The 18,453-nt window shown below is 47.4% G+C and overlaps 1 protein-coding gene across 1 annotated transcript in view; it reads right to left on the bottom strand.

Moving 5' to 3' along the window:
* The window catches only part of LOC144599687 (solute carrier family 12 member 9-like), a 90,447-nt gene extending 73,905 nt beyond the window's left edge, over positions 1-16,542 (bottom strand). Inside the window, 6 exon segments of the mRNA XM_078410883.1 lie at positions 135-242; positions 4,002-4,301; positions 5,850-5,987; positions 7,252-7,386; positions 16,381-16,491; positions 16,494-16,542. Of these exon segments, the coding sequence (XP_078267009.1) occupies positions 135-242; positions 4,002-4,301; positions 5,850-5,987; positions 7,252-7,386; positions 16,381-16,491; positions 16,494-16,542 (841 nt within the window).
* Between the last annotated feature and the right edge of the window lie 1,911 nt (positions 16,543-18,453).

The following is an 18,453-nucleotide window of genomic DNA, read 5'->3' as shown; positions in this document are numbered from 1 at the left end:
AGTACAAGCTATTAATGATGCAGCAGTAACAAGCATGTGTATATTATCTCATAACAGAAATCAAAGGCAATGATTTGATTACTATTAACTTTATTGATGCAGTTTATCCTTCGGATATTTGCTGTTGAGTTTACCTGACATATTGGATCCAGCCATAATACCAGTGCACCCATTGAACATGACGGCAAAAACAGCAGCAAAATTCATCACCGTGCCAGTCGTGTAGTCGGCAACATACTCAGCTGCAACACGAAACAAACACAAGAGTCCGTTTTTAAAAATGTTGATATAGTGTGAAAATAAACTCTTTAAAGCAATCAGGGGGACATACCGAATAGTGAAAAGCCTGGATAGAGTGGATGCGGAGAGGATGTTTCCACAAGTGGGAGAGTCTAGGACCAGAGGTCATAGCGTCAGAATAAAAGGACATTCCTTGAGGAAGATGAGGAGGAACGTCTTTGGTCAGAAGGTGGTGAATCTGTAGAATTCATTACCACGGAAGGCTGTGGAGGCCAAGTCAATTCTTCAGGAAACGGGGTTTCCCCTCTTCCATTACAGATGAGGCTCTCACTAGGGTCTCTTCTACATCCTGCAGCTCCGCTCTTGCTCCCCCTCCCCCCATTCGTAACAAGGACAGAATCCCCCTCGTTCTCACCTTCCACCCCACCAGCCAGAGGATCTCACAGCTTTAAACTAACGGGGATGGGGTGGTTTGGGTTGGAAGGGACGAGTGGACCAGGGAGTTATGGAGGGAGCGGTCTCTGCGGAACGCAGACAGGGGAGGGGATGGAATCATCCGCCAACATTTCCGTCACCTACAACGGGACCCCACCACTGGCCACATCTTCCCATCCCCTCCCCTTTCTGTGTTCCGCAGAGACCGTTCCCTCCATAACTCCCTGGTCCACTCATCCCTTCCTACCCAAACCACCCCATCCCCGGGCACTTTCCCCAGCAACCGCAGGGGATGCAACACCTGTCCCTTTACCTCCCCCCTCAACTCCATCAAAGGACCCAAACAGTCTTTCCAGGTGAGACAGAGGTTCACCTGCACCTCCTCCAACCTCATCTATTGCATCCGCTGCTCTAGATGTCAACTTCTTTACATCGGCGAAACTAAACGCAGGCTCGGCAATCGCTTCGCTCAACACCTTCGCTCAGTCCGCCTTAACCAACTTGATCTCCCGGTGGCTGAGCACTTCAACTCCCCCTCCCACTCTGATCTTTCTGTCATGGGCCTCCTCCAGTGCCACAGTGAGGCCCACCGGAAATTGGAGGAACAGCACCTCATATTTCGCCTGAGCACCTGGCAGCCCAGGGGTATGAACATTGACTTCTCCAACTTCAGATAGTTCCTCTGTCCCTCTCTTCGCCTCACCCTTCCCAGATCTCCCACTGTCTTCCTGTCTCCACCTATATCCTTCCTTTGTCCCTCCTGCCTGACATCAGTCTGAAGAAGGGTCTCGACCCGAAACATCACCCATTCCTTCTCTCTTGAGATGCTGCCTGACCTGCTGAGTTACTCCAGCATTTTGTGAATAAATACCTTTGATTTGTACCAGCATCTGCAGTTATTTTCTTACACAGACTTTGGTTATTGAGTAGAACTATCACTCGTGGAAAAAAGCTGTTTTTATGTCTGGCTGTGGCTGCTTTGACAGTCTGGAGTCGCCTTCCAGAGGGAAGTGCTTCAAATATTTTGTGGCAAGGGTGAGAGCTGTCAGAGATGATCTTGCCCGCTCGCTTCCTGGCCTTTGCAGTGTACAGTTCGTCAATGGGGGGGAAGGTTGCAGCCAACAACCTTCTCAGCTGATCGATCTGTTGCAGCCTCCGAATGTCGTGGTTGGTGGCTGAGCCAAACCAGACCATGATGGAAAAGGTGAGGACGGACTCAATGATAACAGTATAGAATTGGACCATCGTTGCCTGTGGCAGATTGTGTCTCCTCAGTTGCCGCAGGAAGTACATCCTCTGTTGGGGCTTTTTGACTGTGGAGTTGATGGTGGCCCCCCATTTAAGGTCCCTGGAGATGATGGTTCCAAGGAACTTAAATTACTCCACAGATGTGACTGCGGTGTTGTTGATGATGTGTGGGTGGAGGGGAGGGGGAGCTCTTCGAAAGTCTACAATTAGTTCCACCGTCTTAAGAGTATTGAGCTCCAGGTTGTTGCGATGGCACCAGGACGCCAGCTGTGTCACTTCCTGTCTGTAGGCAGGTTCCTCCTCATCCTGAATCTGTCCAATCAGGGCAGTGTCATCCGCAAACTTGAGGAGCTTGACAGAGGAGTCTGTGGAGGCGCAGTCGTTGGTGTAGAGTAAAGGAGAGGGGAGAATACGCAGCCTTGCAGTGCTCCTATGCTGAGGGTCTGCGGATCTGAGATGTGCTTTCCCAGCCTCACATGCTGCTTCCTGTCTGTCAGGAAGTTGATGATCCATTGACAGAGGGGTTCAGGCACAGTCAACTGGGAGAGTTTGGAGTGTGGTAGCTCTGGTACAATGGTGTTAAATGCAGAGCTAAAGTCCACAAACAGAATCCTGGCATAGGTTCCCTTGCGGTCTAGGTGCTGGAGAATGAAGAGCAGGCCTAGGTTGACTGCGTCATCCACCGATCTATTGGCCCTGAATGAAAACTGCAAAGGGTCCAGCAGGGGGTTTGTGATATTTTTCAGCTGGGCCAGCACAAGTCTTTCAAAGGTCTTCATGACTCCAGAGGTCAGTGCGACAGGCCTGTAGTCATTAATAACAGTGATCCTTGTCTTTTTGGCTATAGGGACAACAGTGGAGACCTTGAAGCAGGCAGGGACAGTGCAGGTTTGCAGGGACTGGTTGAAAATGTGGTATGTGGGAATAGAATTGATTATCTTGGCATTCCATTTCATGTCATAATAATAATAATAATATTCATTTATTGTCATTGCAACGAGTACAACGAAATTAAAAAATAGCCAATCCTGACGGTGCGTAAAAACATATATGCAATAAATGCAAAAACAAATAAATACAATTATATTAAGTACAAAAGATTTTTTAACAGTGTTGCCTAGTGCAGAAGGTAGTGTTCAGTTCTCGTATGGCCCTGGGGTAAAAACTGTTCTTAAGTCTGTTTGTTCGGGATTTGATCGACCTGAAACGTCGACCAGAGGGCAGATGAACAAACAGACGGTGGCCGGGGTGGGATGGATCTTTTATTATTTTGCCTGCTCTACTGAGGCAGCGTAGGCTGAACAGGTGCTCCAGGGAGGGCAGTGAGCAGCCGATGATCTTCTGGGCCGTCGTGATGACCCTCTGAAGGGCCTTCCTGTCCCCACATAGTAAGATTTCCTTGTGACATTGACCCAACTGCATGCAAGTGGTGTCATGACTGAGCAAGAACAAAAACATCAGGGTAATAGCAAATGACAATGAGTTCATATCCCCAATTTTCCTGAATGAGAATTAATTATCTACATTAAAATATTGCTGTAGTAATGGATCATTAAATGATCAATTAAAAAAATAATAATTTCAATAAATAGATTCAATGCAATTAAGTAGTAATTAATATTTGTTTGTCAAATATCCTCTCAACATTGTGTAGGAAGGAACTGCAAATGCTGGTTTACACTGAAGATAGGCACAAAATGCTGGAGTAATTCATTGGGACAGGCAACATCTCTGGAGAAAAGGAATGGATGACGTTTCGGGTCGAGACCCTTCTTCAGACTTCAGGCCAGGTGTGACGATTCGGGTCATAAGTGACAGGAGTAGAATTGGGCCACTAGGCCCATCAAGTCTACTCCAGTATTCAATCATGCCTGATCTATCTCTCCCTCCTAACCCCATTCTCCTGCCGTCTCCCCTAACTCTCCCATTCTCCTCGTCTCCCCTGACTCAATTATCTCAGTCTGAAGAAGTGTCTCGACCTAAAACTTCACCTATTCCTTCTATTCAGAGATCCTCTCAACATTGTCTTTTAGATATTTTATGAATGTACATTATGGGTAATTGTTGGATCAACTTACATGGAAGATTGCTCTTTAGTGTCGTCAGGTTAAATCCAGTAAATAGGCCCTCTCGAAATTCCGTATTATTCCCTGATGTCACTGTTATATTAATAGATTTTGGTGATACTACAAAAAAGCTGATAAACATTGTGCTGATGACCACAATAACAATGATAAAAATTACGAAGGAGGCTTTGGCGTAGATGTCAGCTCCGACCAAGCACACAAGGAGGCAGAAGATGAGAATCATGGTGCCATAGAGAATTTCATACCAGTAGGAGCAAGGAAGCACTTGAATGCCACTGCTCGTGGTCTGCCCTGCAAAGAACAGTACTTCAATTAGCAACCAGCTTTCCACAATAGCAATGATATTTTAAGTATGATATGTACAACTGCAAAAATCGTCCGTTTTGTTCAGTATTTTAATTTTATTTCACTGTCAATCTCAATGTCAGGTCCATGGTAAAGTCTCTCTCGTTATTATTGATCACTTGCTATGATTGAGTGCGACTCCTCTTGTAGGCCTTTTGTTTTTGTACAGGAAAATAGTTGTCCTCAAGACAATTAATAAGACATGGGAGCAGAATTAGGCCATTCGGCCCATCGAGTCTGCTCCACCACTCAGTCATAGCTGATCTATTTTTTCTAATTCACCGCCATTCCCCTGCCTTCACCCCATAACCTTTGATGCCCTTTCCAATCAAGAACCTATTGATCTTGATTGGCCTCCACTGCCATCTGTGGCAATGAATTCCACAGATTCACCCTCTGGCTAAAGAAATTCCTCCTCATCTCTATTCTAAAGCTACATCCTTTTATTCTGAGGCTGTGGCCTCTGGTCCTAGACTCTCCCACTACTGGAAACATCCTCTCAACATCCACTCTATCGAGGCCTTTCATTATTCTGTAGGTTTCAATGCGATACCCCAACATCAGCAAGTACAGGCCCAGAGCCTCAAATGCTCTAATGTTAACCCAATCATCCCCAGGATCATTCTCATAAACCCCTTCTGGACCCTCTCCAATGCCAGTACATCCTTCTTCAGATAAGGGGCCCAAAGCTGCTCACAATGTTCCAAATCTGGCCTGACAAGCACCTATTAGAGCCTTACAATTACAGAGCCATAAATTCCATCATCCAGATCATTAATATATAACGTAAAAAGTAGCGGACCCTACACCGACCCCTGCAGAACACCACTAACCACCAGCAGCCAACAAGAAAAGACCCTCTTTATTCCCACTCTTTGGCTGACTAGCAGAAGGCAATCTTCTATTCGTGCTAGTACCTGCCTGTAATACCATGGGCTCCTATCTTGTTTCGCAGCCTCATGTGTGACATCATATCAAAGGCCTTCCAATAACCAAGTAAACATCTACTGACTGTGTCCTGCCTGTTACTTCCTCAAAAAATTACACCAGATTTGCGAGTGGACAGAGAACATATAATGGAGTGAACAGACGTGGATTGACGTAAATCTTCTTTGCTTCATTGCGAGAATCACTTAGAGTTGTCCCCCCCCCCAGTAAGAAGAAACTAAACCAAGAAGCCACAGGTTCATCCAACCTTCCAGCAATAAAATCATACAAAAATTGTTAGAACTAATTGAACAATATCTATAAATGCAACTGTTTTGTGGGTACAATAGCCACAAGGAACCAAGCTCTCCTGATATACCAGTGGACCTGATCAAACTGTCATGTCGTTTTGTGAACACATTAAATGTACATTCTATTACACCAGTTCATCTACCCTTGCTCTTCTTCAGTTTGTTTTTTCTTCCAAATGAAGTGAATAACCATGCTCCAAAATTAATTTAACATTTGCAAAGATGTAAAATTGCAGGATTCCTCTAATCACTTTACCTGGCGGCAAACCAAAAATGTCAACTATGGATTCAACAAGACCCAGGACATAGAGAGCACTCCCGCACACATTTGCTAAGAAGAACATGACTCCAAGGCTGCCTCCAAACTCCGGTCCCAGGGCTCGACTGATCATATCTGCCAACAAGCATCCGTGAAGGAAAAACTTTAAATCATTTTAAAACAAGTCATTATTTGCAATCTAGTTTGCATTTATATTCAAACAAGGCTGGTTCGATAATGTTGGATGTGGTCACCTCCCTGCCTCTGCAGAACCCAAGGGCGGCGCGGGCCCCACCCAGGGCCCACCCAAGGGCCACACGGGGCCCACCCAAGGGCCACACGGGGCCCACTCAAGGGCCACACGGGGCCCACTCAAGGGCCACACGGGGCCCACTCAAGGGCCACACGGGGCCCACCTAAGGGAGACAAGGGGCCCACCAGGGCGACACTGGGCCTACCTGCCCCCATCTATCCATAGGGGACACAAGCCCCCCCACCCTGGGGGACACAACCGGGTCGTAGGGAACACAGGCCCACCTGCCCCTGAAGGGGGAAACGCCGACCCTGCCTGCACATGGGGGGGGGGGGAGAATACAGCCCCAACCCTGTGATACATAGCCCCTGCCCGTGGGGGTGGGGGGAAGATGGGGACGACACAGCCCCCCCCCTGCCCCCTTCCTCCCGGGGGACTAGCTGGGTTTTTTTAAATGATAGCGGGATTTAACAGTGGACAGTCCCTTGGAGACAACCTTAAAGTTGATGCTTGACCTTTCATTTGGGTGGTCAGAGAAGACATTTACTTTGTTGAGGCAAAATTTCAAAATTGCAGCCATTCCAACCAGGATGGGGAAAAAATAGATATTCCACACAAAAGGGGGGGGGGGGGGGGGGGGGGGGAATAAGTGATTCTCTTCCACAACATGCTTTGGGCCAATTGACATTTTCAAGATAGAGATCAATTGATTTGTATGACATTGAAGAGATTAGTGCACATTTAAAGAAAACAGTCCATTTCCACTTAAATATTTACACCAATCCCAGTAGCAATCTCCTTTCATTGGCAAATTTTCTACCAATTGTAAAAGTTTCTGTTTCTGCATGTGCACAGAGAGGTTGTAAGTGATGAGACAGAGTAGATGTGAAACAACTGGAAAATAAAAAGATTCAACAATTCATTAGTCTCACCAAATAAGTTCCTTAACAGAAGCAACAGAAAAAGTCACTGGTATAAATGTAATAGTTATTGGTAAACATTAATCAATTCTGAAATAATTATGAAATTTAACTTCTCTATTTTAAATGTTGACACAATTGAATCTCCTAAACGTAGATGAAAATATAATTTTGTTAAATTATTAAACATTCAAAGTGAATTTACAAATATCACGCCGAAAGATACAGTAGGCTCCACCAGCATCCAGCGCACCGTTTGTGGAGATGGCACACACTGACAGTACTGTCATGCTGATGATCAGGTATGCCACAATGAACATCAGGATCGTTATGTACAATCCTGCTTGACCAACAACGAAACCTTCAATGAGAAAGTTGAGTTATTAAACAAGAAAATACATGTGCTATTAAGATGAGCATCCTGATTAAAAGGCATAGATAGGGTAGACAGTCAGAACCGTTTCCCCTGGGTGGAAATGTCTAGTGGTATAGCTATAAGGCCAGAGGGGGAAGGTTTAATGGAGATGCGCAGGGAAAATATATTTGTTTTCACAGAGTGGTTGGGGACTGTCCGCATTGCCTGGGGTGGTGGTGGTGGCAGATATGACAGTGGCATCTAAGGAGGCACATGGGTATGTAGGGAATGAAGGGATATGGATCACATACAAACAAATGAGATCGATTTAACTTGGCATCAGGTTCAATGCACACATTGTGGGCCGAAGGGCTCATGCTGTGCGTACTGTTCTATAAAAGGACAAATATATTAATACCAATTCTGCATTAACATTACATTTCACACTGCGTGACGAATTGTTCGATTTAGAGCGCCCTCCATAATGGTTGGGACAAAGACCCATCATTTATTATTTGCCTCTGTACTCTACAATTTGAGATTTATAATAGAAATGCATTACTCATCAACATCAGACATACGGTACCTCCAAACTTCGTCTCGGATTTCTCTCACTCGCTGGATTGTTTGGACATACTCGTCGGCGGGGCTGTGGCTGTGTTCAAGGTCTTGAGACGGAGGAGGACCCATGGGAATCACTCTGTAGCACTCACCCGACTCCGGCGACGAGGATTGCGTACACCACTCCCGAGTATATTCCTTGCAAATCTACGTTCCCTCAACAACAAAGTGGATGAACTGAAACTCCTGTGCCACAGTAACAAGGACTTCTCTTGAGCCGCTGCCCTGTGCTTCACCGAGACCTGGCTGTGAGTCGACCCCAGACAATGCGTTGCAACTGGCTGGCTTTCAACTACACAGAGCGGATCGTGAGGCAGAGGGAAAATCAAGAGGTGGAATATGCTTCTATACTAACCACAACTGGTGCAGCGACATCACGGTACTGTATAACTTCTGTTCCCCCAATCGAGAATCTTTCTTTATAAACTGCAAACGCTTTTATTCTCCGAGGGAATTTACCTCTTTTATTCTCGCTGGAGTTTACATTACCTCCGCCCCCCCCCCCCAAAGCCTGCGTACGTGAAGAGAAAACGCAACTCGCTGACCAGGTATTGAGGGTAGAGAATGACTTCCCGGACGGACTTCATGGTCATTGTTTTGGGGGACTTTAACAAGGCTAACCTCAGTCGAGTGCTTCCAAAGTACAGACTTCATGTTACCTGCCCCACCAGAAGGGAGAGAACACTTGATCACTGTTACACTTCAATCAAGAACACATATCGCTCGCTCTATTCCGTGGGCGGCTCTGGGTCTCTCTGATCATTGTTCTGACCTTATTCTGACCTACAGGCAGAAACTAAAATCTGCTAAGCCTGTGGTCAGAACAATGAAAAGGTCGACCGGTGGCCCTCTCCTCGGTTGTCATGAAATGCTTCGAGAGACAAATCAAGAAGCACATCTGTGCCCTCCTTCCTCGCAACATGGACCCACTACAGTTCGCATACCGTCCGAACAGGTCCACGGATGATGCGGTCTCCCAGGTTCTGCACACCGCTCTCTCTCATCTGGACAGCCAGAAGGGGGGCTATGTGAGGATTGACTTTAGTTCAGCTTTCAATACCATAGTCCCCACCAGACTGGCTGAGAAGCTGCTGGAACTGGGGCTTAGCACTCCTCTGTGTGCCTGGGTCCTGGACTTTCTCACCGCCAGGCCCCAAGTGGTCAGGATGGGGGAACACACATCTAGCCCCCTCACCCTGAACATAGGATCCCCCCAGGGTTGCGTCCTTAGTCCCCTACTGTACTCCCTGTACACACATGATTGTGTGGCCAGGTTCAGCTCAAACTCCATCATCAAGTTTGCTGATGACACTGTGGTGGTGAGACGGATCTCCGACAACGATGAGAAGGCCTACCGGGAGGAGGTGGCTGATCTGGCACTCTGGTGTCAGGACAATAGCCTCCTCTTGAATGTCAAAAAAACTAAGGAGCTGATTGTGGACTTTAGAAGGGCTCAACATCCGAGGACGTACACGCCACTGGAAATAAATGGGTCTACTGTGGATAGGGTGAGCAGTTTTAAATACCTGGGAGTCCACATCAAAGAGGATCTGACATGGACAACACACATTTCCGCACTGGTGGGTAAAGCAAAGCAGCGCCTTTACCACCTTAGACAGCTGAGGAAATTCAGTGTGTCTCTGAGGATTCTTCAATGCTTCTACTCTGGGGCTGTAGAGCATCCTGTCCGGCAACATCACAGTCTGGTTTGGGAACAGCTCTGCCCAGGACAGGAAGGCCCTGCAGAGAGTAGTGCGTTCGGCAGAACGCACCATGGGAACTACACTCACCCCCCTGCAGGACCTATACATCAGGAGGTGTAGATCGAGAGCAAGATTATGAGGACCCCTGCCACCCCAGCAACGGACTGTTGCAGCTGCTACGTCAGGCAAGCGCCTCCGCTGTCATGCTGTGAAAACGGAGAGGATGAGACGGAGTTTCTTCCCACAGGCCATCAGGACTGTTAACTATTATAACTCCAGGGACTAAATTTTGTCTTTTCTGTATTAACTTTAATTTATATGCTGTAACTGTAATTCTTTTTTTTTTTGCACAATCCGCAGGCATTGCCACTTTCATTTCACTGCACATCGTGTATGTGTATGTGACAAATAAATTTGACTTGACTTGAAGTGAGGGCATTGAAAAACTACAGTCCTGCTTTGACTGCACTGATTGCAATGTGTTTAGGGTAGCAACCACAAGCCTCGATGAGTACACAGACACTGTGACATCATATGTCAGCTTTTGCGAGGACAGTTGCATTCCTACTAAGACCCGGATCTGGTTCAATAATAACAAGTTTTGGTTTACAGCAGAACTCAGACAGCTCCACCAGTCTAAAGATGAGGCCTACAGGAGCGGGGATGCAGCCCTCTACAGGCAGACCAAGTACAAGAGAAGAGGAATCAGAGCTGCCAAGGAAAGGTACGCTGAGAAGTTGAGCAGCAAGTTCTCAGCTAATGACTCATCTTCAGTGTGGAAGGGCTTGCAAGAAATCACTAGTACGAGGAAAACCCCCCGCTCTTTGGACAATTGTCAGCTGACCAACGACCTGAACGAGTTCTATTGCAGGTTCCATAAACAGAAACATAACCCTGGTACCCCCTCCTCAATCACCACTTCACACCCACTCACAGCCCCTCTCCAGTCTGCAAAGACCGGCCCCTTCAACACACACCCCCATCACCACTTCACACCCACTTACAGCCTGACTCCAGTCTGCAAAGACTGGGCCCTTCAACACCCCCCCATCACCACTTCACACACACTTACAGCCTGACTCCAGCCTGGGCCTTCGTCCACTACCCACCCTCTCCTTGCTGCCAACATCAGTCTGGCCACTTCTCCATCACTAACAATAGAAATTGTGCAGGTGGAGAGGCTATTCAGGAGACAGAAAAGCCGGAAATCTCCAGGACCCTCTACCCTCAAGCTCTGTGCAGTCACAGACATTTTCAACCAGTTCCTGCAAACCTGCAGTCCCTGCCTGCTTCAAAGTCTCCACTATGGTTCCTGTACTCAGAAAGCCAAGGATTACTGATGGTAAATACACTGATCTCTGTAATCATGAAGACCTTTGAAAGACTTGCTGACCCACCTGAAAAATATCACAAACCCCCTGCTGGACCCTCTGCAGTTTGCATACCAGGCCAATAGATCGGTGGAAGACGCAGTCAACCTAGGCCTGCACTTCATCCTCCAGAACCTAGACCACCAGGGGACCTATGCAAGGATTTTGTCTGTGGACTTTAGCTCTGCTTTTAACACCATTGTGCCAGAGCTTCTACACTACAAACTCTCCTAGCTGACTGTGCTTGAACCCCTCTGTCAGTGGATCATCAACTTCCTGACAGACAGGAAGCAGCATGTGAGGCTGGGAAAGCACATCTCGGACCCACAGACCCTCAGCATAGGAGCACCTGAAGGCTGCATACGCTCCCCTCTCCTTTACTCTCTCTACACCAACGACTGCATCTCCACAGGCTCCTCTGTCAAGCTTCACAAGTTTGCGGGCGACACAACCCTGATTGGACTGATCCAAGATGGGGAGGAATCTGCCTACAGACAGGAAGTGACACAGCTGGCGTCCTGGTGCCATCACAACAACCTGGAGCTCAATGCTCTCAAGACAGTGGAATAGATTTTTTCTATTGCAAATCTCAAATTGTGGAGTACAGAGGCATATAAATAAATGATGGGTCTTTGTCCCAAACATTATGGAGGGCATTATATTATACATTTGCAAATAAAGCAATTAGTAGCTTGCAGACATTGATTATCCTGGTTCATTCGAGAAAAAATACAGGAAATAAAAGGATAAATGCAGTCTCACTGGAATAACGAGAATGGGGTGTTTTACAATGGGCGTCCATATGGAATCTGATTGTTGGACAGAGGAATGAAAACACACTTTGATCACAACTTCACATCACTGCTTTCAAAAATAGTCACCACAAAACAAACAAATAAGGTTGCCAAAACAGTGAGGATCATTAAGAGCATGTTAGATGAGCGACTGTTGACAAATTACCAAAAAAATTTGATCTGGGAAATTGAAAGGGGAAATTCTGGGTGGTTAAAGGGAAGGGAAGTCCCTGGTCACAAATGTCTTAATGAGTGAGAGACATTCTCTCACTCACCATGTGGAGCCTTGGTTTAACTCAGAAACACAAGTAGATCATTACCAGGTGGGTCTCCAGCGTTGTGGAATGCTCCAAGGGCAGACACCTGTTTAAACTTGACGATGCAATGGTCCCATGACATTGCCTTGAAATGTCTGCTCACGCTGTGTTGGAATTCAACCCACAACCTCCCACTCAAAAAGGAAGTGCTACCAGTCAATGCAGAATCTTATTTCCTAATAACTTGCTTACCAGTCATAAAGCCAATAACCAAAAATCTGCACCATTCTTTCCCCTCCCCCTCAAATTCATGCACAAAATTGGGATCTCTGGAGAGAGGGAATGGGTGACGTTTCGGGTGACCTGAAACATCACCCATTCTCTCTCTCCAAAGATGCTGTCTGTCCGGCTGAGTTACTCCAGCATTTTGTGTCGATCTTCAGTGTCAACCAGCATCTGCAGTCACTTCCTACACAAAATTGGGACTAAGTCCTTGAACAATTTTATTTTTTAATTTTTATTTTATATTATTTTTATTGCTTTTTCAAATAGCATACAAAAACATTTAACATCACATAACATAACATAACAAGGCGCATCAACAGCAAGATCACTTTTAGGCACCTAAAGGCACTTTAAATATAAAGGAAGTAAGGCACGTTTCTGCTATAATATATATATATATATATATATATATATATATATAAACTGCTCCCACCTATAATAACCTAACCAGACAATAATCACAATGAAAATAAAGACAGCAGTTCACTACAAGGCCTCAGTAAAATCTTTCCCCTCCAGAAATTTCATAAACGAGCCCCAAATCTTTTCAAAAGTGTTGTATTTCCCCTTAACTATATATGCAAGTTTCTCCAAAGCAAGACACTGCAGTAATCCATCAACCCAACTTTGCTTGTTTGGTCTATAAACTGATTTCCATGACAAAGCAATTTGACGTTTAGCTTCAAGCAGACAAAATATAACCATCTTCTAATCTGTATTGTTAAATTTACAGCTTGCTGGAAAACACCCAAAAATACAAAGTTTAGGACAGAGTGGAAGCTTCTCTTTTGTGGCAATAGATAAAAGTTGTTATTATCTCATTCCAATACTCTTGGATGGTGGGGCATTCCCAAAGGCAATGAAACAAGCTACCCTCATGTACACCACATTTGATACACAGATCAGGTGTATTAGAATTAATGCGATGCAGTAAAACAGGAGTAATATATAGTCTCATTATCCATTTGTACTGGAGTAATTTGAACAGCGTATTTATTGTTTAGACTCGAGATTGTAAACATATATCCTGCCATTCTTCTACTAATTTCTTCATCAAGATCTGAACACCACGCAAGCCTTTTATCTTCTGAAGATTCCTTTGCTGTAGTTATAATAATTTGGTAAAACCGTGAGATTTGGCCACCTGCCTCATGATGGTTTAAAGTCGCCTTTTCTAAAGAGTTTTGAGTTGGCAGACCTAGTCAGCTTTGCGTCTTTGTTATGAAGTTTCTAATCTGGAGATCCTTAAAAAAATGTTTTGAGTCAAGACCGAATTTTTGTTTTACTTAATTGAAACTTAAAAGAATATCATTATTATATAAATCTGAGATTTTACTGATACACTTGTCCGCCCATATCTTAAAACCCACGTCATTAGTGCCTGGCGTAAAGTTTCTATTTCCCCAGATTGGTGAAAATTGGGATGGAGGAGGATTTCCCCCCAGATAATTTAACACTTCATGCCACACTATCAGTGTGTTTTTTACGAAGGGATTTAAAGTGTATTTCTTCAGTGTGGATATATTTGCTGAATATAGATAAAGATTTAAAGGAATTTTAGAAGTTGTGGCCTCCTCCATTCTTATCCAATGTAGGGGTGACTCAAGCTCAAACCAAAAAGAGGCTGCCCTCAGCTGGGCCGCCCAATAGTATCCCTGGAGGTTAGGGAGTTTTAACCCACCTCTGTCATACGGTAAGTACAACAGGGTTAAGCGAAGCCTTGAACGTCTACTTTTCCAAATATAGTTACGAAAAAGCTTTTTCATTCTAGTAAAAAAATTAAAAGGGGGAACCAATGGGATGGTCTGAAAGAGGTAAAGGAATTTAGGAAGGATGTTCATTTTGAGAACATTAATACGTCCATTCATGGATAATGGTAAGGATTTCCATCTGTTAATAGATTCTACCACTGAGTCAACCACTGGATTATAGTTAGTGGGCACAATGGATTCTATTGTTGGAGTGATTTTTACTCCAAGATATGTAAAACTTTCCAAAACATTTCTGAAAGGAGTATGTAGCGGAGGGGTTAGTCTTTCAGAACTTTTAAGAAATAGGATTGTTTATTTAGATGTATTAACTTTAAACCTGAAAAACGTCCATATGTTTAAATTAAATCTAGCAAATTGGGTATAGATTGTTTCAGATCCGTTAAAAGTACAATGTCATCCGCGTACATTCCTATTTTATTCTTAATATCATTAATTTTTAATAGCAGCTATCCCGCCGTTGCTTCTAATTCCAATAGCTAACGGCTCAATGGCCAGAACAAAAAGTAGAGGTGACAGGGGGCACACTTACCGTGTGCCTCTGAAGAGAGAAAACTGTTCTGAAACCATATAATTGGTCATTACTGAAGCCCTTGAATCATTATAAGATTTTGATCCAATTGAGGAAGTAACTGCCAACTCCAAAACATTTAAGCACTTCAAATAGGTATTCATGTTCGACCCTATCAAAGGCTTTTTCAGCATCGTCCTACCACAGCCCATCTGGTGCCTCTTTCTTTGCATGTATAATATTCAACACGCTACATATATTATGGAAGCCCTGTCTTCCTTGAACAAATTATAAAGTAAACGTGGGCCACTAAATGTGTAGGAAACAAAAACTGCAGATGCTGGTTAAAATCAAAGGTAGACACACAATGCTGGAGTAATTCAGCAGGTCATGCAGTATCCCTGGAGAGAAGGAATGGGTGACATTGCGGGTCGAGACCCTTCTTCAGACTGATGGGCCACTAATTGCAACTGTGCTAAGGCAATATTTTCTCCGTACCGCACCCACCCGACATTTAGAAAACAGGGAACTCGGGGACAAAAAGCAAAATCTAAATTCTGACACATCTCTGTCCCCAGAGAATATCGGATTTGATGATGTTGTATCGGTTACGGTTGACAATTACTCAAAACACACACATTCAGCATATTTCCCAGGCCGCAAGATTGAAATAAATCGCTGCATAGACAATAACGCTAAAGGACTGACATCATTAAAGGGGAAACTAACACTTCCTTTCCATCACTGCAAGCAAGTTTAAGGAGATTGTCCTTTTTTGTTTACATGGGGTAGTTGTAAACATAATAGGGAAATACTGTTTAATAAACTTTTATTTTGGTTGTTGAGTTACTGAAAGAGAACTCTTTATAGTAACATTGTAATGTTGATTTAACATGGGTCGAGGAGTGAAGAAACGTGAACTCGCAGACTTCTGAAGAACACAGTCAGAGGGCGACGACAAGTGAGGGACTGGCGCTGTGAACAAGACCAGTGACATTTTAAATGTATAACCGGGAGCAGCGTGGACAGGACGCAATATTTAAACAAATGCCAACGGCTCGGTAATTATTTATATTTAAGGCGTAAATTAAAATTAAAGGTAAACTTTTACCGAAAAGAGAGTATTTGAGTTGGTATTAACATACCGGAACAAGAACACGGATGGAAACTGTCAGGGACTCGTGCAGCAGCCGGGCGGCGTCGCCCAGCGGGAACCCCCCGAACACGGGGCGGGGCGGGGCAGCGGGAGAAGGTCCCGGTCCGTGGAGGGGGTCAATAGACAATAGATGCAGGAGGAGGCCATTCCGCCCATCGAGCCAGCGCCACCACCATTCAATGTGATCCAGATGACCCAGTTCCCCGGGACGGATGGTCGGTAAGTGGCCGGGCCGGGAGGGAGTTAAGGGGGTTCCGGGACCGGGACCGGGCTCCCCCCCTCTCCCCTCTCCCCTCCTCTCCTCTCCCCCCCTCTCTCCCCCCCTCTCCCCCCCTCCTCTCCCCTCCTCCTCTCCCCTCCTCCTCTCCCCTCTCCCCTCCCCTCCTCCTCTCCCCTCCCCTCCTCCTCTCCCCTCCTCTCCTCTCCCCTCCTCTCCCCTCCCCTCCTCCTCTCCCCTCCTCTCCCCTCCTCCTCTCCCCTCCTCCTCTCCCCTCTCCCCTCCCCTCCTCCTCTCCCCTCCACTCCCTCACTCACCGATGCGCAGGAAGAGCACCACGCTGAACATGGCGAGCAGGGTGGGCACCACCACGCCGAGGAAGGTGGAGAGTTTGCGGGGCGAGGCCGGGCTCTGGGCGCCACCGGCCGCTCCAGCGCCGCGAACAGCCGGTAGTTGAGCAGCGGCGACCGCTCGGCCATGGCGGCGACTCTCAGACTAGCCCTTCCCCCGCGTCATGTGACCAGTCATGTGACCGCGGCCCAGCCCCGCCCCCTCCAATCCGGTGTCGCCCCCAGCGGTCACTCCCCGCAACCATACCCCAACCCCGCACCCTCACCCCAACCCCGCACCCTCACCCCGGGACCCGCACCCTCACCCCGGGACCCGCACCCACACCACCACCCTGCACCCCCACCCGCACCTACACCTTGGGACCCGCACCCACATCCCAGGACCCGGCCCGCACCCCCCCACTCGCACCTCGGACCCGCACCCACTCCCCGCCCTAGGGGTGAGTAATACTAGCTATGTGTTGACAGGAGCTGTAGCTCTGTTCTATGTCGATACAACTACTCTGATGGTTTGATGGTAGATGTCATACAACACGGAAACAGGCCCTTTGGCCCAACACATCCATGCTGACCAAGATGCCCCATCTAAGGATTGGCCATATTTGGCTCATATCTTTCTGAACCTTTCATATCCATGTATCTGTGTCTTTTAAATGCCTTTATATTATCTTTCCTAACAACCTCTTCTGGTAGCTCGTTCCATATATCCACCACTCTCTGAGTGGAAAAAGTTGCTCTTCAGGTGCATAATAAAACTTGCCCCTCTTAACATATGTCCTTTTGTTTTTGATTCCCCTACATGCACTCTTTCCATCTTAATGGCATCCTTTCTATAACGGGTGAACTAAACTTAACACAGTTATCCAAGTGTGACCTCATCGACGTCTTGTAGCACTGACCTAGATCCTAGATACCTCTGTTCTACAACATTCCCCAGGCCCCTAGCATTTACTGAAAGACATGGTGTAGCTTTGGCGAGTATGTGTAGTGCATTTAGTGTATACGACAGGCTGCAAGCATCTGCAAGGATGAGAGGGGATCTTGTAGAGACGTGAAAAATTATAAAAGGACTAGCTAGACATGCTAGATGCAGGAAAAATATTCCTAATGTTGGGGGAGTCCAGAACCAGGGGACACAGTCTGAGAATAAAGGGGAGGCCATTTAAAACCGAGGTGAGAAGAAACAATGGGACTAGTACCGCCCCCCCCCCCGGATGGGACCAGTTCCGCTGTACCCCCCCCCCCCCCGGGATGGAGCTAGTACCCCTCCCCCCTGGGATGGGACGTACCGCTCCCCCCCCCCCGGGATGGGACCAGTACCGCTGTAACCCCCCCCCCCCCCGGGATGGGACTAGTACCGCTCTCCCCCCCCCCCCCCCCGGGATGGGACTAGTACCGCTCCCCCCCCCCCCCCGGGATGGGACTAGTACCGCTCCCCCTCCCCCCCGGGATGGGACTAGTACCGCTCCCCCTCCCCCCCGGGATGGGACTAGTACCGCTCCCTCCCCCCCCCCCCGGGATGGGACTAGTACCGCTCCCCCCCCCCCCCGGGATGGGACTAGTACCGCTCCCCCTCCCCCCCGGGATGGGACCAGTACCGCTCCCTCCCCCCCCCCCCGGGATGGGACTAGTACCGCTCCCCCCCCCCCCCCGGGATGGGACTAGTACCGCTCCCCTCCCCCCGGGATGGGACTAGTACCGCTCCCTCCCCCCCCCCCCCCCCGGGATGGGACTAGTACCGCTCCCTCCCCCCCCCCGGATGGGACTAGTACCGCTCCCCCTCCCCCCCGGGATGGGACTAGTACCGCTCCCCCCCCCCCCCCCGGGATGGGACTAGTACCGCTCCCCCTCCCCCCCGGGATGGGACTAGTACCGCTCCCTCCCCCCCCCCCCCCCCGGGATGGGACTAGTACCGCTCCTCCCCCCCCCCCCCGGATGGGACTAGTACCGCTCCCCCCCCCCCCGGATGGGACTAGTACCGCTCCCCCCCCCCCCCCGGATGGGACTAGTACCGCTCCCCCCCCCCCCCCGGATGGGACT

This window comes from Rhinoraja longicauda, chromosome 13 (genome assembly GCF_053455715.1).
Source record: "Rhinoraja longicauda isolate Sanriku21f chromosome 13, sRhiLon1.1, whole genome shotgun sequence".
NCBI lineage: Eukaryota > Metazoa > Chordata > Chondrichthyes > Rajiformes > Arhynchobatidae > Rhinoraja > Rhinoraja longicauda.
This window is presented reverse-complemented; position numbering and strand designations above follow the sequence as displayed.